This window comes from Protopterus annectens, chromosome 13.part0 (assembly GCF_019279795.1).
Source record: "Protopterus annectens isolate FY-2018-M chromosome 13.part0, PAN1.0, whole genome shotgun sequence".
In the NCBI taxonomy this organism is placed as follows: Eukaryota; Metazoa; Chordata; order Ceratodontiformes; family Protopteridae; genus Protopterus; species Protopterus annectens.
This window is the reverse complement of record NC_056747.1, coordinates 880,852,790-880,878,278: the sequence shown is the minus strand read 5'-3', so window position 1 is coordinate 880,878,278 and position 25,489 is coordinate 880,852,790. Positions and strand designations below refer to the sequence as shown.

The window sequence follows — 25,489 nt, the reverse complement described above, 5'->3', positions numbered from 1 at the left end:
AGAATGTAGCAAGTGGTCTGCTGCATCTTTTACCCCACACGAAGAGTTAAAGCACCTTTACAGCTTGTGTGCTATCAGCATTCATTTCTGAATGTCAGTTGTGCAAAACGGAAAGATAGGCATCTCTCAATCACACCCCCAATACAGTGCACTTGGAGAGGCTACCCTGTTCACCCCATTCCAGCTACACCCTCTGTGCAAATGCTTTGGCATCTCATTGTTGGCTTTCCTTTTTTCTTTTGGCATTAAGACAGATCAGTTTCACCCTACACTCTTCCTGGTGGAAATGCCTGGTTCTGTGGAATATAGAGTTAAAGCTCTGACTGTGAATCAGATGATATGAGATCAATTAGTAGTGCAGGAGCTGGAGGAGCCAGGTAGGGTCAGTGGCAGTGAATATCAGATGACAACACATGCATTCAGAAGGGGAAAACAGTAGTGGCAAGCCTTGATCACGGACTCAACTGGAAACATAGGGGGCCACGACAAAAAAAGCAAATGCCCAGAAAAGTGAATGAGAACTGAGGGGCATGAGACAGTATGCATGGAGTGCCTCCATTATGGTACCACTGCGTGCCCTGCTGGATTATGTAGCCTACGTCTGCGATCGTTAACAGCATATGAAAAAGCCCTAGTCCAAGCAGCACATCTGAAACTGCAGGATACGTGACTCCATCCTCTCCTCCTCCCACCTTAGCAGACCCTAAATCTGCCTGCCACTCTGCCATGCCATCCAGGGGCTGGAGGTCCCATCCAAGGAGGGGAACCAAGAGTGAAGGCTGGAGAACAGGAGGGGTTGCTAGCAGCTGATGGCCAAGCTGCAACACCAGGGGACCAAAAATATATTACAAAAAGCTCTCCCTAGTGGACATAAAGGTCTCAGACCACCTTGGGGCTCACAACACATGTATGCATGAGTGCACATGAGTAAGTAGAACATATCGAGATACAATGGCACAACTACTACTTCTGCCCCAAACTTAGTGGGGGGGGGGGGGGACTCCTTTGGGATGAGCTGTTGATGGTTGGCCAGTGTATCAGCACCAGTCGCTTGTGCTCACCACAGCCTAAAATCCAGTCATGTTTCAAAAGCAGAAAATGATACACATAGATAAGCAGTTCCTTGCTGGTAGAAGGCAAAGTACAGTTGTGTACCTAACATAAATGTAAATGTTAGAGTGTATTCACTGTTGCAATCATTACTCTTGGGTTATCCTGCTGGCAGGCTACCTGCAGTCGGCCAAAATTCCAAAGTCTTGGTCCGTCGTTAGTTGCTGTTGCCTCTTCCCTGACGTCAGTGCGCCAGGGGTATAAAAGATGCAGCCGACGCCATTTTCTTCCGTTTTTCTTGCCCCAGATGTCAGGTGCCCCAAATAGGTAGGCTGAAAAATACAGCAAAAAGAAATGCATGCACAAAAATAACATTTACATCATCTACAAGCAAATACACCAAAAAAGTTGTATAGGATAGAGAAGTGCAGAGAAGTCCCAGCAAAGAGAAGGGGGATGGTGGGTGGGTAACCTGGACTGCAACAGTGAATACACTCGAACATCTACATTTATGGTAGGTACACAACTGTACTATGTTCATCGTGTTTCACTGTTGCAGTCATTACTCTTGGGTTGAATCCCAAAGCTGAGGATGGGTGGCTGGGCTAAATAGGATTAGGAGAGGCTATGAGGCCCAGCAGAACTGCAGTGGTGAAGCCTGCTCTGGACTTTAGAGTAGAGAGGCAAGTGGTAGTGCTTTGTAAAGGTGTGCACTGAACTCCAAGCTGCAGCCTCTAAGATTTCTTTGGTTGGTATTTCTCTGAGGAAGGCTGCTGAAGTGGCTGCTGCTCTGGTGGAATGAGGCCTAATACCCTTAGGCACTGATTTGCCATGATGAGAATAGCAGAAACGGATGCAATGGCCTATCCATTTAGAAACAGTCTGTTTCGAGATAGCCTTTCCTTGTGATCCTACAGCATTTGACACTAAACGTTGCTCAGTCTTTCTGAAAGCTTTAGTTCTGTCCAAGTAGAAGCGCAACTGCCTGTGTATGTCCAAAGAATGCAGAATTTTATCACCCTTGTTCTGTGGATTTGGGTAAAAGGTAGGCAAGTGAATGGTTTGATTGAGGGCCACACTGGACACCACCTTAGGCATAAATGTAGGGTTTGTCCACAAAGAAACCCTGTCTGGATGAAAAATGATGAAAGGTTCCACAGCCATGTGTGCTTGTAACTCCAGCCATGTGTGCTTGTAACTCCGAGACTCGCCTTGCAGAGGTTATGGCTAGGAGCAGAGCTGTTTTCCAGGATAAGAATTTAATATCCTCTGCTGATGCTGGCTCGAAAGGAGGCAGTGTGAGTTTTTCCAAAACATAATTGAGGTCCCAGGCCAGAAATGGGGCTCTCCTTGGAGGCCTAATGTTTTTGGCCCCTCTGGGGTACTGCCTTACTAAAGGATGAGAAAAGATAGGTGGCTCCAGACTGTAATGTGCAGAAATGGCAGAGGCATGAATCTTAATTGATGAGAAAGAAACGCCTTTGTTCAGCATCTCAGTTAGGTATTGTAAAATCTGAGGAATATTTGGTGCAGACGTGTCAATGCCTTGGTCCTGGTTCCAAGCACAGAATCTCTTCCATTTTTCTGCATAAGATTTTCTGGTACTGGGCCTCCTGGCCTCCAAGATAACATCCATAACAGCTTTTGAAAGAGGAGTTTTCCGAATGGCTACATTATCCGCCATGCTGCCAGATTTAAGGTCCTGAGTAGGCTGTGCAGGATCTGATTGTTTTGTTGGGTCAGCAAGTGAGAAGTTTGAGGCAATATCCATGATAGACCTTGAGACAAGCTCTTCAGGATTGGGTACCAGTGCTGGCGTGGCCAGTCTGGTGCAATCAGAATCATTTTTAGCTTCTCTTGTCTGACCTTTAGGAGTACTCTGGGAAGGAGAGGCAGTGGGGGAAAAGCATAAACTGTCAGATTTACGGCTGGGCATCCCCATTTCCTTATTATCATTCTGAAGACTTGTGGATCCAGTTTCCATTCGTGGGGATCCATGAGGTTTCTGCTTAGTTCGTCTGCCAGAGTATTTGTTTTTCCTGGCAGGAATTGTGCTTGCAGTTGAACTTGAAAAGCCAATGCTGTGTCCCATAAGGTCATTGCTTGCCTGCAGAGGGGGTAGGAATGTGTACCACCCTGCTTGTTTATGTACCACATGACCGTAGTGTTGTCTGTCTTTATCAGTAATTGTCCTGGATGAAGCATGTCCATGAAAGCTGTCAGGGCATTTTGAACAGCTAGCATCTCTTTTTGACTGATGTGAAGATGCATCTGGTTTGCAGGCCATGTGCCCTGAATACATTTTCCTGCCATATGGGCCCCCCAGGCATAATCTGATGCATCCGTTGTCAGTGTCTGTCTGGCTGTGGGTAAACTGAATGGCAGACCCTTGTTGTCGTGACAGGCCTCTGCCCACCATCGAAACTCCTGTTGTAGGCAGGGAATGAGTGCAATTACTGTCTCCAGGCTGTGGCAATGCTGAGTCCAAACACTTTTCAGATACCATTGTAGTTTCCTCATATGCAGTCTGGCATATGAAATTAGTAGAATGCAGGATAACATGAAACCCAAGGCCTGCAGGATTTTCCTTGCAGATAAGTGGGTTTTTGTTGCCAATTTCTTGAAGTAAGTAGTCAGTTGTTTTTGCTTGTCTGGCGTGAGATAAGCCATCTGGGTAGTTGTATTTAAGCTTGCACCCAGGAATATTATCTCGAGAGGGCACTAGTTTTGATTTCTTTTCGTTTACTGTGTACCCTAGGCCAATTAGTAATCTTTTTACAAACGCCAGATGCTTTAGAAGAGTGTCTTTGTTCTCTGCTTGAATTAGACAGTCGTCCAAGTAGGGATATATTTGAATTCCTTTTTGTCTGCAAAACGCAATTACTGGTGCCAGGCATTTTGTAAAGACCCTGGGCGCAGTAGATAAGCCAAAGGACAGTGTAGAGAATTGTTAATGCATTGAGTCAGCTATGAATCTGAGGTATCTTATGCAAGATTGTCTGATTGGGACATGCAGGTATGCCTCTTTTAGGTCCAAAGTTACAAGCCAAGCCCTTTTGCCCAGCATGGGCAGCAGCTGCTGAAGAGTCAACAGCTTGAATTTTGGAACTTCCAGAAACGTATTTAGTATAGATGGGTCCAGAATTGGTCTCCAGCTTTTGTCCTTCCTGGGTACTAGGAAAAGTCTGGAGTAAAATCCTTGCCCCTGCTCTTGTTGTGGTACTTGCTGAATGGCCTTCATGTCCATGAGGGCTGTAATTTGTTTTTGTGCCTCTGCCCATTGATTGTGTGGCAGGTCTGGCATACCCTTTGACCTTGGTAGAGTGTGAAAATGGAACCTGTAGCCTTGGGACACTATTTTCAGAACCCATTTATCTTGGGTAACCATTTGCCAATTTGATGAAAAAAGTGCTAGTTTTCCCCCTAAGGGGGCTGTCAAAAGAAAACTGCTTGGAACTGGTAGAGGAAAGTCATTGGGACTGTTTCCTGTAAGGCTGTGATTTGTCTTCTCCACTTTTGGAGGTAGGAGCACCCCATTGTTTAGGCCTGTATGAGCCTTGGGGCTGAGATCTGCCTCTGGGATGCCTGTATCTGCCTCTTTGTGGTCTGTCTGAGACTGGAAAGGACCAATTTTTAGAAGGCCAGTTCCTGCTAAACCTGGGTGGCTGTACCTATAAGAAATCTTTGACTGTCTGCATGGATTTTGCTTTATCCTCCATTTTTTTCAACACCTCTTCTGCTTTAGTACCAAACAAAGTATCATGCTGTAATGGTGCATCTAATAATTTTGCTTTAACATGATCAGGCAGATTTTGTTCCTTTAACCAAGCATGCCTTCTAATAACAGAACCTGTAACAGCGGCCCTGCAAGAGGCCTCCAGTGAATCATAACCACATTGCAAAGTATGCTTTCCCACTTGTTCAGTTGCATGCAATAAATCCTGCAATTCCTTGTTCTCTGAACATTCAGTATTTGTCAACATTTTCTGTTTAAGTAGTGACATTAAATATTGCCGATGTTTAAGCATATGAAATTGACAATTTAAAGCCCTTACAGCCAGGGTGGCAGAAGTGTAAACTTTTTTCTCCCATCTGTCTAGAGCCCTAAAATCCCTATCAGAGGGAACAGGGTTTTTTGCAGTGGAAGCTTTAACCCCCTTGGGGCCCTGAGAAATAGTTTCAGGGTCAGCAGCAGGGTTTTTATAAAGGAATTTATGAGAATCCGGGACCCTGTAGTATCTGTCTGGCTTAGCAGGTGCAGGGGGTAAAGAGTCGGGACAGTCCGGACTCTGAAAATACATCATCTACAATGTCTAGAACAGGTGGAATAGCAAGGGGTCTGTGCTGAAGAAGAAGCAGGAAGTCTCTGAGCCTTTTCTTAGACTCAGAATTTCCCAGTGGAAATGCTCCCTCATAGTATGCAGTGTTTCCCCAAAAGAATAGTCCTCAGGAGGAGAGGCTGAAGGAATGGATTCTTCAGCATCAGAATCCTCATAGGGAAGCATGGAGTAATCCTGGTCAGAAGAGGAATCAGAGGAAATAGATACCTGAGCAGAAGAGTCTATCTTTTGCCTAGGCCTCTTATCAGGAGGGGGATGGGAGCCCCTGATCAAAGTAATTAACTCTTCAGCCATTTTGAGCATCTGTTTTTTAGGCATGGAAGTCTGAGTAGGAGAATGCTGTACTTGTTTCTTTGTCTTTAGAGCTGCTTTAGTCTTTGACTTTGAAGCTGAAGATGGCTTAACATATAGTTGTGTAAGTCTGAAGACACCCTCAGAAGCAGATACCTGCTCAGCGGCTCCGGACTCATCTGAGGGATTGATTTCCGAGTGTCCAATACCTTGAGTATCCAGAGGCCCAGTCGTCTCCATGTGGGAGTCGGTAGCGGCCTGCGGCTCTGAGGTAGCGGGCGCCAGGGGCTGCGAAAGGACCTCACTGAGAACTGGCGAACCGGCAACTGGCCTAGAAGAGGCTTCGCCATCGGTTTTGGACCTCGGATGCCTATCCTTGTCCTTGCGTTTTTTGTAAACTCCGGTTGTCGGCTGTTCTGCCGGCATTATCTAATTAAATCTTCGGCCAAAGTAATGAAATGCAAAATCGAACCGACGCTTGATAGTGCGTTGGTTGAATCTAGCACAAAACCGACCTCTAGCAACGTTGTGATCAGGGCCTACACAAGGGATACCGTAAGAGTGAAAATCCTTATGAGGTATTTGCTTCCCACAAGAAATACAATTGTTAACTTTTTCTGACATTGGTCTGGAGCAAGAAAAAAGTTTCCCCAATGGGGTACTTAGCTTTAATGAAGACTTCGGTTCTGAAATTCAGATTTGAAAATCTCAGGAGTCGGCCGACCTGCACTTGCAAACTGCTTTTGCTTTGGGTACCGCGTGGCAAGAAAGACTGAAGAAAATGGCGTCGGCTGCATCTTTTATACCCCTGGCACACTGACGTCAGGGAAGAGGTGACAGCAACTGACACTGGACCTAGACTTTGGAACTCTGGTCGACTGCGTGTAGCCTGCCAGCAGGATAACCCAAGAGTAATGACTGCAACAGTGAAACACGATGAACATCACATCCAACAAAGGAACAGTTCAGGTTATAAGAGAGGAATTACTGCGTCCAAAGAGAGTTCAGTAGTGTTAGAAGGTGAGGAAAAACCACTAACTATTAAAATAGCCGAAAGGAATGGCTGACCATCAGGAGGCAAAGCAAAATATAACATTATAAAAGTATGAAAGTAAATAATGTACTATCTTAGCTGAATCTACTTCCTAAATATGTCATTTTTATAGTGCAGACACACTCCGTATCAGTGGTCAAAACAATGTTATGATACATATTTCCTCTGTGGACAAAACAACGTCTCCTTAACTTTGTCAAGTGTGATCTGCTGCACAGCAGTGATGTATGTATTGAGTGAACTTCATTGTTTAAAATATGTGACAGACATCAATGTACTTATAAGAAAGACCTTCACCTCGTGCCAAATTCCACAAGACACCAGCCTCATGATTCTTCAGGTCATGGTTACCCTTAAGAAAACCAACTACCATATCCTTGCAATTTACAGGTCCTCTTCAGTGTCAGCTGAGGACTATGATTTATACATGCATTATTACCTGGAAAAATATGTCAAAACACAATAGTCTGCTAGTAGGGGATTTCAACTATGCTTCCTTCCAACGGGACACCTACAGGGTAATTCCTAGACATTGCAAATGTCAGATTTCTAAAGTAGACCCTACAGAGTCCCACTAGAGGCACAAACCTTCTTGGCCTTGTCCTTACCAATACTGCCCATGACTCCTCCCCATCATGTGTCACACCTCTAGGTAAATTTGATCGCCAGACTATCATGTTTTTCCACAGAACCACCACCACTCTTCCCACCCCCAACCCCACTGAGCCCTGCTACATTTAAACACTACTCCAAAGCCAACATTTTATTACTCCCAGATAACTTGGATAAATTTCAAAATGCCCATTCAAAATCTCTTGCCATAGCTTCTATACTCAACTCCACACTCTACTCCTATCTAAACAGATGCATTGCTGCATCCATTCCCATATGCAACAAATACCCTGGAAAATTCAGAAATGCACCCTTTGGTGAAATTATCACAAACAACTTGTACAACAAAAGTAAGAACTACTGGCCTTACATAAGATATCCTGGTTCCCCCTCACACAAAAGGGGTTTAAAAATGGTTAGCAAATATCTCAAGCTCTCCATTAAAAAACATAAAGCTACCCGAGTTAAAAATTGCCACTTCTGCAAAAGACAACCACAAGGCTTTCTCCAGCTGTATCAGAAAGTTCAGGAGTAATACTCAGTTCTGCACTGAAACTAATATCCAAAGGCTCCACATAGTCTGATCCTGAGGCCACTGCCAACATCCTTGCTAGCAAATTCAGCTTTACCTTCACCCCACTGGCCCAACCTTCAGTTCTCCCATTACCCATGTAATTCCTCCATCTTCTACTCTCTCTCTCAATCAAGTCCTATCATCTTTATCAAAGACAAAAAACACTTTGTCAGTGGATCTGGAATATGTATATTGGGTAACTGCCAAATGTAGCTTTGCTCAACTCCCCCAACCTGTTTAATCTCAGTCTCTCTACTGTTTGTACGAATTCTTACACAAAGGGGCCCTTCCACAAATTCAGGTACTTACAGATCCATATGTTTCAGGCGTGTCAGTTGCAAGTTGCTGGAATGTGCCACAGTAAATTTCATAAACTGTGCTATAAGGAGCTTCAGTCCCTTGATCCAAGACAATCTTGCTTTATTAAAAGTAGGTCTTATCTGATCAGTCTAATCAATTTCTGTGATACGGATAAGGAAGCCACAAGTATGCCCCATGCTGATTGCATTGGATCTAGCTACGGACTTTGATACAATTCTTCATGCAGACATTACCATACTCTACCCACTAGATATCCAACAAGCTCTCTGACAGGACTCGCACAATAGGTGGGAGGGTCCAATACAGTACCTATTTTTCTGACATTAAGGCAGGCATTGATGGGCTATGGCTCATTTTGTGCGACAGTGACTGAAAATTGGATGCCATCATACGCTTCCCTGAAGCCACCTACATTCTTCACCAAGAGCCCAATCAGACTTATGTCTGGTGGACTAACCAGGGGTTTAAGCTTAATGCCAAAAAATGTTCCGTTTTATATATCCTGTAAGAATTCTCAGCTTCATACTACATCAAAGAACCCTCCCCCTCCAAAAAAAATTGCCTCAGTCATTAAGGATGCAGGTACATTTATCAGCAAATTATCTTCTGTGTCAGTCACAGTCAGACAATCCTTCTGTCTAGCACAATTAATTGGCGAAGGTGCATCTTCCAATGGTAAGGAAGTCATAATCCCTTACTATACCTCCAATACCTGACCTTCATAGAAAACAATGTCACCTTCATTAGGTAGCTCTCTGAGCATCTCATCAGACTTAATAGGCCTCAGATTTCCAACCAAGAAAATCACTAGTTTAAACACTTTAACCTATGCTGACAGAGTAAAAGCCCACCCACTATATTCTGGGTCATACAGGTTTCTTCTTGGTGATGATCTGTACCTAGCCATCTGAGCCATAGAAGACCTCACCCTGCTTGATGATCTGCACCTACACAACACACAAAGTATCACAAACACCCACACCACAGACCTTAATCTTTGTTAACACATAAATATAACATGTTGGAGTAACAGCTGTTTAACCCAGTGAATCCCCTACTTATGGGAGAAGCTTACTCTACAGTCAAGCACTGCACCACATTGACCATCCAATCATCCTGAGTAGTACTGAATGCAGCAAAGCAAAAACTCACCATGTGGTATGTGGCATTATACACCACAATTAGTGAGCCTAAGTCATCCAATTATTCTTTGGCTTAACTGAATCTCATCCCCTCCTACATCCTTGGCACGATGAAACTATTTAATCATGGCAGTGACCTGATCTACAGAAACGGATCCAGTCCCACCAACTCATTCTGGTACTACCGCCTCACAGCACTGCATGCCCACTGGATTCAGGACATTTTTTAAAGTCTTTCTTATGCCTCCCAACAATGTCCCAAGTTAAGGTTAGTGTTTTCCACACCAGATGAGAACAGCCTTACCAACATCTCACTCCTCCTGAGTTGGTAGTTTGCCAAAACCTCTCAGAAGGTGACGGGTAGTTATTCCCCAGGAACTCACCAAACTACTCCTGTGCCTGGCTAGACCTTTGCTTCAGCAACTTCCACACATGCTGCTTTCCTGGACTGTTGGCACCTACTGGTCACTCCATAGAAGCCCCTACTAATATTGCAAGGAAGGATTCTTTCCTTAATTTGATTGCTTCCCTCAGTGTTAAATATCCACCTGTTGGTTCCAAGGTTACAAACACCAAGCCCTGACCTTGTTAAAACCCCAGCTTCTTGGCACTTTTTGACAACTGAGGTCTTGAACATGGTCCATTCAGACTTCACGTCTTTTCCTCCCATGGGATATGGAAAAAGCACTTTCAGGGGTGTGAGATGAACTCATCTGGCACAGAAGTGTCTTCTGGATATTTTCATAATGCTTTCTCAACAATCTAGATTTCCCTGGTCTATCAACGACCATTCTCTCTGCTTGATCTTTTTTGTTTGTTTTTTTGCCCCTCCTCCCTGCTGAATATCAGATTCTCTCTCCGTTTATCAGCCCATACATTTTTCAAGAGCCAGCCCACAGGAATCATCATGCAAGCAGCCATCAGGAGTGGTTTGCAGTTTTTCCTATTTTTCTCCCCAGTCCCAACTGTGCATATACTTGTCGAGGAGTTGGGAGGGGACATATAATGCAATGTCTGTGGAGGATGCCACTCGGTTTCTGCAAAGGATGTTCTATCCAGACAGCCCCCATCTCTCCCCCTACAGCATGAGCAATGGCCTCTCTGGTCTCCACCAGAGAGACTGTACCATCCTGTATGCCTCCAAGTAGTCACAAGTTCTCCTGGGAGAAGAAAGACACTCTCTTTCACTCTGACCTCTTCCAGCTTGGTTTCTCCAGTACCAAGGTTGCTAATCGAATCCTGGTTATCAATGTTTAGGGTCAGGACTCCATCCCTCTGTGCCAAGGAGCTAGGCAATTCTCACTATCTGATCTTACTCATTACAGGTGGTGATCAGTGGCAGCTAAGCACTTCTCTTGACTCAGTTGTGCAGAATATATGGCCTCAAGTCAAATGACATCACTACACTTATGAGCAGCCTTTATCCTTAAAGTATAATGTTTGTGGAGAACAATCCATGAAGAATACAGAATTTCAATAAAAATTCACCACTAAGGTCTTGATCAGTCAAACTGTTCTTTACATTTACACCCCTGCAAGTATCCCAATCATCCCCCAACTGTGTTGAAGTTTATCTCTAGGATTACAGAGTCATAGGTAGTACCCTAACAAGAACCACCCCTACGATTTACAAGATGGTGAAATAATCCGAATAGTTGAGTGCAATATGTCAGTTTGATGCAATATTAAAACCCATTAATTACTATGCAACAAAAGTAAACAAAAGTCGAGCTTCTTTGATGTATTCCATATTCTTCCAATCAGCCATTCAAGTTATTCTTTCTCTAGCATAGCAATAAAACAAAGATAACTGTGATTTGCCTAAACTTACAGTTTGAGAACACCTTTAGCCATGCTGCAAAGGGCCCTGGTATATGCTACATGTGAAACGAGAGTCGATTTCCCAACAATTTTTAAGCAACACAACATTACAAGTGCAATGCAGTCTGGTCTTCATTGACTCAAAGGAACTCCCGATCATACCTCTCAACCTCTTAGCACAAGAAATCTGGACAAAGCCTGACATAACGGGGGACAGAGGCCCCTAAAATAGGGACACATTTTAAATATTGTTTTTATAAACTTAAAATGTTGCTAGAATAACAAGATTTGCATTAGCATGCATTCTTCTGAAGGATATGAAGTCTGAAACTCAAATGCATGTCATTATTTAGTTAATTTAATCCTTAGATCATCCCAGTAATTTGTCAAAAAACATCATTTGTATGAGGAACAGATGTAAAATATGAGGCAAAAATCTCTACAGTTGAGAGGTATGCTCCCGATCTACCTTGTAAAAGCACAACATCCCTAAATAACCAAGTCTGGGTTCTTTTTATCCTTTCTGATATGCTCCACCCTATAACTTGTTATTCAGTCCTCATTTGTGCAACATGCTGATGATGAGGTTTGTTCTGTCCTTGTGTGTTTCTGTTTAAACCTCACTTTTTTTCTGCCAAGCAGCACCGACACACAATGATACAAAGGCAACAATTTTCTTCATTGATAAATCAGCTTGCCAAATGTTCCATTTACCATCTTTATAACAAAAAAATAATACACAAAAGTTCCACATCAGCAAAAAACAGTAAAAAATAACTGCACTGACAAACGAAAACAACATACAGCTCTGCTAAAGAGTGACCTGTCAGCAAAACCAAAGTTTCACATTGAGAGCAAATTTGAAAGTACAATGTTAAATTAAGCAATATTACTTGAAAATCAGCAGTTTTCAGTCACCTATCAAAAAGAGATGTAAGGGAATGAGGGGGGTTATTAAGTAGGGTGGGATACTATAGGGGCAAACAGCAGCAGACTTGGAAACAAACCAGAGCATATGCTCCTCTGAGGAGCTTTTTCCAGGGGAAATTTCTCCGGTAGAATACAAGAATACCAGCACCGTTAAATAGTAGGAAGAGGGGATTATGACAAAGATGGCAGGCAGAATGGAAAGCAAATGTTAACAGTATATGCACACTAAGGGTCAGGACCAGTGCTAGTGAGATTTTAAAGTCAACCACTTTACAGGATGCATTTAGCTGTCCTGAAAAGAGGCTGTTTAAAAAGGTTGACAATCTGTAGGCAACATTATGCTGCCAACAGACAACATGACAAACAGCAGGCAGCAAGTATTTCCTACTTAAATGCTTCACGGAGAAGACAAGCATCTGTAGTCAACAGTAACAGGGAGAAAGCAGGAAGTGTCATCTCACTCCTGCAAGTATCCCAATCATCCCCACAACTGTGCTGAAGTCTCCCTGCAGGATTACAGAGCCACAGGTCACACCCTAACAAGAACGAGGGAGATGTGGCAAAGTATACAGGGACCAAGCCTGAAGCTATCACGGCAACAAAGCAAGTAAGAGTTGTGGCATGCTGGCTACAAGACAAGTGATCTTGTACCAATAGTTCCAGAACCTTTTGGTATAAAATTTGTTTTCATTAACATCTGAACCCCATTGCAAAAGCATAGTTATACCTGGGGAGGGGGTATCTGGGAGGGTTTCTTTTGTACCTGAAAAAGGCCAAGTAACAAAAGTTACTGTACTTTGTCATCATTACTACTGGGATGGATGTAGACAGTTTACAATATGTGAACCAAGGATTATCAAAATGTACAACAAATTTATCAAGCAATGCTTTATGAATGATGTAATCCCAGTCAACACTGCACTGACCAAGCAGCAACACTTGACAACTGCAGCATACTAACACTTGCACATTTTCCTTGCATCTCCCACACTTTGCTGACTCAGTACTGTATCATAATTTGGATAGTCTTATTTACCTGGGGGGATAGCTGCCCCTGGTCCTCTGTCACGCAGTCCTAGTTAAAACAAACAAAAAAACTAGCTCTAGTCATGTGGTTACAATGGCCTCCTGGCTTAAAGTCATGCATTCTTACAGATAATAATGAAACAGTGCACTGCTTTCAGTGTGACTAAGCTTTAATGTTACTTGCATGTTACTGCTGATAAATGAAATAAACACAAAACATTGAAATAAAGTTAATGATTATCACAGCTGTACCAGTACATATTAAAGTGTTGGAAAGATGTTTACACCTTTTAAAACTGTCTTTGTCTCCCCCGAGTTGAAAGTTGCCATACATTTGAAATTCCTCACATAAAAACTCTCTCTTTCCCCTACCATTATTAACACCATAGAGGAATTTACCAGTAGGTCACTCTGAGGAGACAGGACAAGATTTAACAGGCTGTATTATACTGATAAAACACTCTGCTTGTGGACAATTGTATGTATGTACTGGTCACTTTCAGAGTTGACAAGAGGGGGCCAGCTTTCCAGAAGACACTTTTTAGCATGTATTTATGAAATAGGTTACCAGTTGGCCTACTGACATGACAGCTAGATTTCCCTGAGTGGTACCAGCAATCCAGGTTAAAACATTAGCCTGGATCATTGGGCTAACAAGATGGGTTAGGAAAGAACCAACATCTCTAAACCTACTCTCTCCAAGAAAATGGCAAGGTAAGCCTTCAGTGTTGACAAACTCCTGAAGGAGGCTTGAAATTTAGCCCAATGCCTCTATCACAAACACCATATGAAGGGAGGTTGTCAGGTGTGTGTGTGTGTGTGTGTGTGTGTGTGTGTGTGTGTGTGTGTGTGTGTGTGTGTGAGAGCTACTATAAACCAGTATATTTTTGCTCCCCAAAACATTAGAAGAGTGGCACCCGATATGCCAGACAGATGGAAAAAGTGAGCTTGCATTAAGGAAGTGTACAGATGAGATAAAGATCTCTGGATGAACAAGTAGAGAAGGTAGGCAGGAACTAAGCAGATAGAGGCAACAGCTAAGCTATTACTGCGAGCAAAACTGTTTCTTTCAGTTATACTATGTGCATACGAAATTGACAAAGGCAGACGAGTTGGAGAGCAAAGATGCCTCAGTTAGAACCAAAGCTAACGTGAATGTGGAGGGGGGAATTAATCAAAAAAGTCAACATATGATGTACTTTAAAATACTACTCTGCAGATACTATTACATTTATGTTTCAGTACAAAGTGATTTTTTCCATGCTTTTTCTGGTACTGAAGACAGTTGCATGGGAACAGGGATCTCGACCCTCCCTTTGCCAGTGGCGTGTATATACAGCCATACATAGTAAATGTCAGTCTCTTCTCCTAGTACTCTTTCACACAACCACACACACACACACACACACACACACACACACACACACACACACACACACACACACATTCTGTGAGGGTGGAACAAAATATCTTAGGACAATTTCCAAATCAATTTGTAGGGCAAGACACAGCATCATAAACTTCTGTAAGCCTGGTGTAACATCCTGCACTAGGGAAAGGACTTCAGAACTGTGACATCCTCAACAAATAACCAACCATAGCAGAGATGACCAGCCTCATGATTTCATACAGATGTGCTGCAAAATGCAGAAGCAATGGGTAGAAATTAAACCATAACTCTGAAACAGGATTGGACTTAAATTATTAAAAAAAAAACTGTACTTCTGTAAAATTTGACCCACTGGCGGCATAAATTCTTTACATTTCAGAATTAATCACAGTTTAATCATATGACCATACAAAGAAGTGTTCCAAAAGAACGATGTTGAACAGTTAACGATCAGTGAACAGTATTTTCAGAACTCTTTGTGACCAAGTATAGCCTCTTATAAGATGAATATATCCGAACTACAAGTCATGCATGCCTCTAGTACATGTAGCACAGAACATGCCATTAGTACATGCCTGTAGCACTGAACATGCCTGTAGTACATGTAGCACTAAACATGCCTCTAGTACATGTAGCACAGAACATGCCTCTCGTACATGTAGCACAGAACATGCCTCTAGTACATGTAGCACAGAATATGCCTGCAGCACTGAACATGCCTCTAGTACATGTAGCACAGAATATGCCTGCAGCACTGAACATGCCTCTAGTACATGTAGCACAGAACATACCATTAGGACATGTAGCACAGAACATGCCATTATTACATGTAGCACAGAATATGCCTGTAGCACTGAACACACCCCTCTAGTACATGTAGCACTGAACATGACTCTAGTACATGTAGCACAGAATCCAAATTAGCCCACACCCTATAAGCTCTCCTCCCTCTGGGGAATATAGACATCTGTTCCGTTACCGAGACATGGTTTAAATCTGCAGAAAGTACTCCGGCAGTGCAAGGCTTTAGTGCTTTCAAACATTCAGAGAAAAGGTGGAGGATTCTCAATATATATTAGCAACAAACATATCTGTAAGTTGGTTAAATAGGGCAATGCCCTGGAATTTATCCACATGCAAATCACCACAAAATCCCATACCATATCTTAGCAAGCTATAGGCCACCCTCTATATCCCAAGAATCCCACAGCTCGCACCTAGACCTACTGGAGATACTCACCATTAAACCAAATACTCTATCCATTGGAGACTAACTCCCCTTTATAAACTGGGAAACATACACTGCCTCCATATTCACAGCCACAACAATTCCAGGACTTTATTAATACAAATATCTTAGCAGATCGTGTGCACACCCACCAGAGGTTCAAATGTACTGGACCTGAAAAAAAAAAACATACTGGACCTGGTACTCACCAATATAGGATAGCATTGCACCCCCACCCCCAGTGTCCCTCCCAACCAGACGATCACAGCAACTTATGCAAAATTGTTCACAGAGACCCAGTATGACCATGTAAATGGCTGTATAGAGGCTGCTGTACTTAGTAGAAATAAGCCCAAAACAAACACTAAAAACAAACTATGATGGTGGAAATCTTAACCTTAACAGGGTATATAACAGGATAAAATTTGTAGTTAAAATCAGGAAGAGCAACTCCCATAATAGGTTCATAGATTAGTACTAGGCTAACTGCCCTTGCGAGCCATTTTAAGCCTAGCCAATTATCCCTTGTGAGACTCAAACCCTGCACCTTGTGTTTGTAAGGCAAACACCTTAACCATTAGGCCAACCTCCCAACCCATATAATGGTATAATGATAGGAGACCTCTAATTAAATTAAGCAGGATACTAAGAGGACTAACTAAGTTCAACGAGGCCAAGACAGCCTCACAGGCTAAAGACAAAGTACAGTTTTGTACCTACCATAAATGTAGATGTCCGATAGGTATGCATCTGCAGTCATAACAAATGGGTTGTCCTGCCTCAGGCAGCCCTTCGGTCGGCTGGATTCCAAAGTCTGGGTCTGGCCTCGGCTGATGTCGCACTTCACCCGATGTCATAGCTGCTGGGGTATAAAGGCATCAGCCGACGCCATTTTCCTCAGTGTTTCTTGCCCCAGATGCCAGGTGCCCTCTAGGAAGGCTAAATTTGGATAAATGCAGATAATTCCAAACAGTAGAAAGCAAAATATATATACATATATACATACAAACAAATACACCATAATAGATTCCCCCAGCTAGCTAAAAGAGGGTAAGTACCCTAGGAATATCACAGAGGGAAGGAGGGTGGGTAATCCTGACTGCAGATGCATACCTATCGGACATCTACATTTATGGTAGGTACAAAACTGTACTATGTCCTTCAAGGATGCATCTGCAGTCATAACAAATGGGTAGAATACCATAGCCAAACTGGGGAGGAGGCACTAAGATAATGATGGTGTAGTTAAGATCCCTTGTAAAACAGCAGTTGCAAAACCTGCTCGGGATCTGGAGTATAAAGGAAGATTATAATGCTTGGCAAATGTATGCACGGAGCTCCAAGCAGCAGCTTCTAAAATGTCTTTGGTAGCCACTCCTCGTAGGAAAGCTGTAGTGGTGGCTGTAGCTCTTGTGGAGTGAGGCCTGATATTTTCAGGAGTTGTCTTTCCATGAAATGAGTAGCAGAATCGAATGCAATTTCCTATCCATTTTGAGATTGTCTGTTTTGAAATTGCTTTTCCTTGCACTCCTGTTGCATATGCTACCAGAAGCTGGTCAGTTTTTCTGCTGGCCTTGGTTCTGTCCAGACAGTAGCGCAGTTGTCTGTGTACATCCAAGGTGTGTAGTAGTTTTTCCCCCCTGTTCTGTGGGTTGGGGAAGAATGTAGGTAAATGTATGGCTTGGTTCAAGGATACCCTGGATACCACCTTTGGCATAAAAGTAGGATGGGTTCTCAGAGACACTCTATCCTGATGGAAGATAAGGAAAGGCTGCACTGCCATTAATGCCTGTAACTCAGATACCCTTCTTGCTGAAGTGATTGCTAGCAGGAAGGCAGTTTTCCAAGATAAGAACTGTACGTCTGCTGTTGCTGCTGGTTCAAAAGGGGGAAGTGTTAATTTTTCTAGCACAAAATTGAGATCCCATGCAGGCAAAGGTGGTTTCCTTGGAGGCTTTACATTTTGATCCCTCTCAAAAATTGTCTGAGGAGAGGATGAGAGAAGACAGGAGGATCCATGTTGTACTCTGCTGAAATTGCTGATGCATGTATCTTAATGGAAGAATAGGACAGGCCATTGTGGAACAGTTCTGCTAAGTATTCCAGGATGTGTGCTAGGTTTGCTAGTGTGACATTTTCTCCCTTTTCTGCACTCCAAATGAGGAATCTTTTCCATTTGGCTGAATATGTTTTCCTTGTGGAGGGTCTGCGAGCCTCCAGGATAATGTCCTTAACCCTCTGAGATAAATCTAGTTGGTTTTGTTTTATGCAATTTTCCAAGCAGTTAGCTGCAGTGTTTTTAAGTTTGGATGCAGGGTCTTGTAATTGTTCTGCGTTAGAAGTAAAGGACATAGAGGTAGATGCCATAAATGCGCCCGAGACATGCTTCTCAGTAGCGGGTACCAATGTTGCCTTGGCCAGTCTGGAGCTATCAGAATTACCTTTGGCTGTTCCTCTCTGATCTTCAGTAGAACTTTGTACATCAAAGGAAGAGGTGGAAAGGCATATAGTGTCAGGTCCTTCCAGCTGAAAGAAAGGGAGTCCACCCTCCAGGCAAGTGGGTGGTATACTCTTGAGCAGAATTTCTTCAGTTGGTGGTTGTGTGGGGAGGCAAACAGGTCTATCTCTGGCATTCCCCATTTCTTTGTTATGGTTTTGAAAATATCTGGATGCAGCATCCATTCGTGAGCATCCATGGTAGTCCTGCTTAAGCTGTCTGCTAGTGGATTCTCTTTTCCTGGTACAAATCTGGCCTGCAGTTGGATGTTGAGATTCAGGGCCAAGTTCCACAGGTCCATTGCCGTCCGGCATAGAGGGTATGAATGTGTGCATCCCTGTTTGTTGATGTACCACATGACTGTGGTATTGTCCGTCCTTATCAGCAGGTGTCCTTGCTGGATGAATGGTCTGAATGCCTCGATTGCATGCTTCACTGCCGGCATCTCCTTTAGATTTATGTGTAGATTCAGCTGGTCTTGTGACCATCGGCCTTGGATACACTTGTCTTCCATGTGTGCCCCCCAGCCTAGATCTGAGGCGTCCGTGGTGATGGTCTGCCTTGGATGTGGTTTGTGGAAAGGCAATCCTCTGTTTATCTGACAGGCCTGAGCCCACCACAGGAATTCTTTTTTCAGACATGGAATGATTGGTATCTGGGCTTCTAGACTGTGTCTGTGTTGAGACCATACATTCCTTAGGTACCATTGTAACTTTCTCATATGCAGCCTGGCATGTGGGATCAATATTATGCAGGATGCCATGTAACCCAGGGCCTGCAGGACTTTCCTTGCAGTAAGCTGAGTTTGTCTTGTTAATGCCATGAAATGGACTGGCAGTTGCTTTTGTTTTTCCTCTGTGAGAAAAGCCATCTGAGTTATTGTGTCCAGTTCTGCACCCAAAAATGTTATCCTTTGAGATGGCACTAGTCTTGATTTTTGTATGTTGACTGTGTATCCCAAGGCTTGCAGCAGTTGTATGACATTGGCCAAATCCTTTATTAATTTTGTCTTGTTGTCCGCTTGTATTAGGCAGTCGTCCAGGTATGGGTAGATTTGAATTCCCTGAAGCCTGCAATGAGCAATTACTGATGCCAGGCATTTTGTGAATACTCTGGGTGCAGTAGATAAGCCAAAGGGCAATGCTGAGAATTGATAATGCTCTGATCCTGCAAGAAATCTGAGGTGTCTTCTGCAATCTGGTCGTATAGGGATGTGCAGGTATGCCTCCTTGAGATCTAGAGTCACCAGCCAAGACTCCTTGCCCAACATGGGAAGAAGTTGCTGTAGGGTCAGCATTTTGAATTTTGGAACAATGAGGTATGTGTTCAGTGCGGACAAATCGAGAATAGGCCTCCATTGATTTTCTTTTCTTGGTACAAGGAATAGTCTGGAGTAAAATCCTTGGCCTTGTTCCATAGATGGTACCTTTTCTATTGCTCTCATCCTTAGTAAAAGTACAGTTTTGTACCTACCATAAATGTAGATGTTCGAAGATCCACATTGCTGCAGTCCTTACTTTTGGGTAGTCCGCTGTCCTCGGTCGGCCCGAATACCAAAGTATTAGGCTGACGTCGGTCATGGGCGCCTAGATCTGACATCAGAGCGTCAGGGTATAAAGGCGCATGACCGACGTCATATCCTCAGTCTTTTCTTGCCCCAGATGTCAGAAGGCCAAACCAGAAAGGCCACAGCCAAAAACAGAATACCTCCCAAAAACATGCCCAACAACAACCATCACCTAAAGCATAGCACCAAGTCAAACTACAGAGGGGAAGGAGGGAGGGTAAATTGGACTGCAGCAATGTGGATCTTGAACATCTACATTTATGGTAGGTACAAAACTGTACTATGTTCTTCATCTCACATTGCTGCAGTCCTTACTTATGGGTAGAATCCCAAAGCAACGGGAAAGGGAGGATGGTAAAAATCATAAAGCATTAGGGGCCGCTAAAATGCCCTGTAAAATTGCAGTGGCAAATCCAGCCCTAGACTTAGAATAAAGAGGAAGGTGGTAATGTTTAGAAAAGGTATGCACTGAACTCCAAGTAGCTGCCTCCAAAATGTCTTTTGTAGCTACCCCCTTATAAAGGCCGTAGAAGTAGCAGTAGCCCTAGTGGAATGAGGCCTGATTCCAGCAGGAATCTCCTTACCATGATGGGAATAACAGAAAGAAATACAAAACCCAATCCATTTAGAAATAGTTTGTTTTGAAACAGGTTTACCCTGTGAACCCAAAGCAAAAGAAACAAACAATTGCTGAGACTGTCTGAACTCCTTGGTTCTGCTCAAATAATAACGCAACTGCCTGTGAATATCCAAAGTATGCAAAATTTTCTCCCCTTTATTTTGGGGGTTTGCATAAAAAGTAGGCAAATGAATAGTTTGATTTAAGGCCACACTAGAAACCACTTTAGGCATAAAGGAAGGATTAGTACGCAAAGATACCCTATCCTTATGAAAAATCAGGAAAGGCTCCACTGCCATGAGGGCCTGTAATTCAGAAACCCTTCTTGCAGAGGTAATGGCCAACAAAAAAGCAGTTTTCCATGATAAATACTTTAACTCGGCAGTAGCTGCAGGCTCAAAAGGTTGTAGAGTAAGTTTTTCCAACACAAAATTGAGATCCCAAGCAGGAGTAGGAGCTCTACGTGGGGTCTTATATTCTTTGCCCCTCTAAGAAATTGCTTAAACCAAGGATGAGAGAATAAAGGAGGGTCACAATCATAGTGAGCAGAAATGGCTGCAGCATGGACCTTTATTGAGGAGAAAGACAAACCCTTGTCCAATAACTCAGTAAGATATTGAAGAGCAACACTTAAATCAGGTTTGGAGACATCAAAGTCCTTTCCTTTGCTCCAAATAAAAATCTCCTCCATTTATCAGTGTAAACTTTCCTGGTACTAGGCCTCCTGGCCTCCAAAATAACATTCAAAACTTGTTGTGGAAGCTGAGACCCTCCAGAGTCTAAAACAGAATATGCCAGGCTGTTAGATGCAGAGACTGAATCTTGACATTGAGGAAGTGACTGTCCTCTTGTGACAAAGGTGCAGAATCAAAGGCAGAGGCCATGGAGGTTCTCGTACTAAACTCCTCAGTAGTGGGTACCAGTGTTGTCGAGGCCAATCCGGTGCTATCAAAATCATGGTTGGCTTGTCTTGTCTGGCCTTCAAAAGTACCTTGGGAAGAAGAGGCAGAGGTGGAAAGGCATATACATGCAGATTGTTCCAACTGAAAGATAGAGCGTCCACCTTCCAAGCTGTGTGATGAAACATTTTTGTGCAAAACTTTGGCAACTGGTAATTTAGTGGAGAAGCGAACAGATCTATGTCTGGAGTTCCCCATAACACTGTCAACTGTTGAAATACATGAGGATCCAATTTCCACTCGTGAGGATCCACTATTTGTCTGCTCAATACATCTGCTAAGGAGTTCTGTGCTCCTGGTAGAAACCTTGCCTGAAGATTGAGGTGTAGATTGAGAGCAGTTTCCCACAGAATCATCGCTTGCCTGCAAAGAGGGTAAGAATGGGTTCCCCTGCTTGTTGATGTACCACATGACAGTAGTGTTGTCTGTTTGAATCAACACCTGCCCTGGACGAAGTAAATTTTTGAAAGCCATCAATGCAAACTGGACTGCTAACATTTCCTTCAAGTTGATATGCAAATGTTGGAGTTTGACAGGCCACGTGTTTTGCACCCATTTTCCATTGAGGTGTGCTCCCAAGCCTTGTCCGAGGCATCTGTCGTTAGAATCTGACTCACCTCTGGCCGGGTCACAGAGAGTCCCTTGTTTAGGTGACATTCCTGAGCCCACCACAAAACTCCTTCTGAATGCAAGGTATTATCTGAATGACAGTGTCTAGATCTTGGCAGTGCTGTGTCCACACATTTTTGAGATACCATTGAAGCTTCCTCATATGCAATTTGGCATTAGGAAGCACCAGAATACAAGATGCCATGAACCCCAAGGCTTGAAGGACTGTCCTTGCAGTCAGCCTGGACCGTAGAGACATTTGCTGGAAATAAAGAGAAAGGCTTCTTTGTTTGTCCGGGGTCAAAAAAGCCATCTGGGAAGCTGTATTCAGTCTCACACCCAGAAAGCACATGTCCTGAGAGGGTACTAGACTGGACTTTGTTTCGTTCACAGAATACCCTAGGCATCTTAACACTGCCATCACATACTGTAAATGATGAAGAAGTTTGTCCTTTTCTTGTGCAATAATCAGACAGTCGTCCAAATAAGGATAAATCTGTATTCCTCTTAGTCTGAAAAATGCTATCACTGGAGCCAGAACCTTTGTGAACACTCTGGGTGCAGTAGATAAGCCAAAGGGCAATGCAGAGAACTGATAATGTAAATTTCCAGCCTGAAAACGCAGGTACCTCCTGCAACTGGGCCTGATAGGAACATGAAGGTAAGCCTCTTTGAGATCCAGAGTAACCATCCAGTGATCTTTTCCCAACAGAGGTAAAAGCTGTTGTAAAGTCAGCATCTTGAACTTTGGAATGTCCAGGTAAGTGTTGAGGACAGATAAATCCAAAATTGGTCTCCACGTGTTTCCTTTCTTTGGAACTAGAAACAGGCGAGAATAAAATCCTAGGCCCACTTCTGACAGAGGAACTGGCTGTATAGCTCCTATTTGAAGAAGTAAAGAAATTTGTCTGTGAGCCTCTATCCTTTGCCGAGGAGGGCGTCTGGCATGCCTTTGAAAGGAGGCATGGTATGGAAATAGAACTTGTAACCTTGGTTTATAATGTCCAATACCCATTTGTCCTGGGTGACTAAATGCCAATTTTGCTTGAAAAGGGCCAACTTTCCTCCCAAAGGAGCTGCCAGGCAAGAGGAATCTGGCAGCTGAAAATGCAGGTCATTGGGCCTGTTTACGAAAGGACTGGCCCCTGCCCTCACCAGCAGATTGAGCAGGCGAACTCCATTGTCTCGGCCTGAAGGTACTCTGAGCTCTGCCCCTACCACGCCTAGATCTACCCCTAGACTGAGAATCAGAAGAAGGGTACGTCCACCCCTTAGTAGGCCAATTTCTACTAAACTTTGGAGGTTGTACCTGCAAAGAATCTTTAACAGTCTGCATAGACTTAGCCTTGTCTTCCATTTTCTTTAAGACTGACTCCACAGGAGGACCAAACAAAACTTCAGACTGCAAAGGGGCATCCAGAATTCTAGACTTAACATGCTCAGACAAATTCTGATCCTTAAGCCAGGCGTGCCTCTGAAAAACTGAACCAGTGGCCGCCACCCTAGAAGAAGCCTGTAAAGCATCAAAACCACATTGCAAAGAGTGCTTACCCACCTGTTCAGAAACATGCACTAAATCCTGCAATTCTTTACACTCTATGCCCTCTGCCAAAGCATCCACTTTAGATCTTAGCTGAGAAAGGAGGAAATTCTGATACTTCAACATATGAAACTGGCAGTTCAAAGCTCTCATTGCTAAAGTAGAAGAGGTATACACCTTCTTACCCCATCTATCCAAAGCTCTAGCTTCCTTATCCAGAGGAACCGGATTCTTAACAACAGAGGCTCTAACACCCTTAGGCCCCTGACTAATAGTTTCTGGGTCCGCCCTAGGACTCTTATACAGATATTTATGAGCCTCAGGCACCCTGTAATACCTGTCCGGTTTAACTGGGGCAGGAGGCACAGAATCTGGATTAAGGAAGCTTCGAGAAAACATCTGAAACAACATCCAAAACCGGAGGTATAGCTAAGGGTCTATGCTGTGGTAAAACAAGAACTCCCTAAGCCTCTTCCGGGAATCAGAGTAATCCTGTCCCTCCCACTTAAAATGCTCCCTCATGGAATGCAGAGTTTCTGAAAATGAAAAATCCCTGGAGGAGAAGCAGAAAGAGTGGAAACCACTGCATCAGAACCAGAATAAGGAGGAATATCTAGGATGTCCGCAGTAGAAGAGGCTGAACCAACTGAGGCCTGCTCCAAACTTTCCAACTCTGGCTCCATCCTGGGCCTCTTATCAGGAGGGGCATAGAACCTCTAATTAAAGTAATCAAATCCTCTGCCATTTTAAGCATGTGCTTTTAGGCACAGACCCTGAAGAACCAGAACTGACACCAGAGGAAGGCAAAACAGACCTGCCCTTAGAAGGAGCCTTAGAAACAGTAGCAGAAGGCCTAACCACCTTAGGCATAGAAGGGAGAATAGTAACCTGAGAGGCCCCTTCAGCCTGACCTGCCTCCTGAGAGGCCACATCTTGTAAAATCAAAGTTTCCCCCTGGGACTCAACAGAAACTTCAGCCGGATCCACCTGTTCAGCTGTAGCTTCTAAAGGTCCGGCGTCCGAAACGGACGAATCATCCTGCCTAGGCTTTAAAGATTTGTCTTTGCGCTTCTTAGTAGAAGCAGGCGTCGGAACATCCAACGGCATATTATAATTACACCTCTTGCCAAAGACTAACCTAGCGCAATCTAACCTCCGTTTTATAGTGCGCTTATTAAACCTAGCACAAAACCGACACCCGACTATGTCGTGCTCCGGCCCCAAACAAGGAATACAAAGCGAGTGGTAATCCCTATGCGGTATCTGTTTCCCACAAGAAATACAATTATTCACTTTTTCTGACATCCAGTAAGTAACTGAGGCAAGAAAAAACAAAAATATTCCCCAACGGGGTACTTAGCCCAACTTGGTATCGGTCTGAAACTCCGAAAACGAAAAATTTCAGAACGCCGAACGGCACTTGCAACGCTGCTTCTGCATCGGACCATGCGGCAAAAAAGACTGAGGATATGACGTCGGTCATGCGCCTTTATACCCTGACGCTCTGATGTCAGATCTAGGCGCCCATGACCGACGTCAGCCTAATACTTTGGTATTCGGGCCGACCGAGGACAGCGGACTACCCAAAAGTAAGGACTGCAGCAATGTGAGATGAAGAACATCTGATGATTTGTTTTAGAGCCTCTGATTTCTGGCTTGGTGGAAGGTTTGGCATTCCTCTCTTTTTTGGTAGAGTGTGGAAGTGAAACCTGTAGCCCTTGTCTATTGTTTGTAAAGTCCATTTGTCTCCTGTAATACAATGCCAATTTCTTGAGAATAAGGCTAGCTTTCCGCCCAAGGGTGCTTCCAGTTGTTCCCTGGTAGGCGGAATCAGAGCCAAGTCATTGTGTCTGTCCTGTAGAAGTGGTTGCAGTCACAGCTGTGGCGGCACTTTGGTTGGCAGGTTGCCACTGACGACC

The 25,489-nt window shown here is 43.7% G+C and overlaps 1 protein-coding gene across 19 annotated transcripts in view; it reads right to left on the bottom strand.

Annotated features, from left to right (window-relative positions):
• The window catches only part of MSI2 (musashi RNA binding protein 2), a 2,403,248-nt gene that overhangs the window by 1,781,455 nt on the left and 596,304 nt on the right, over positions 1-25,489 (bottom strand). For 13 of the 19 annotated variants that reach the window (XM_044054616.1, XM_044054614.1, XM_044054627.1 and 10 more), the window contains exon 6: positions 13,172-13,210. The exons of the other annotated variants lie outside the window; for them this stretch is intronic. In XM_044054616.1, the coding sequence (XP_043910551.1) occupies positions 13,172-13,210 (39 nt within the window). The remainder of the gene's footprint in view (positions 1-13,171; positions 13,211-25,489) is intronic. 19 annotated transcript variants of the gene reach the window in all.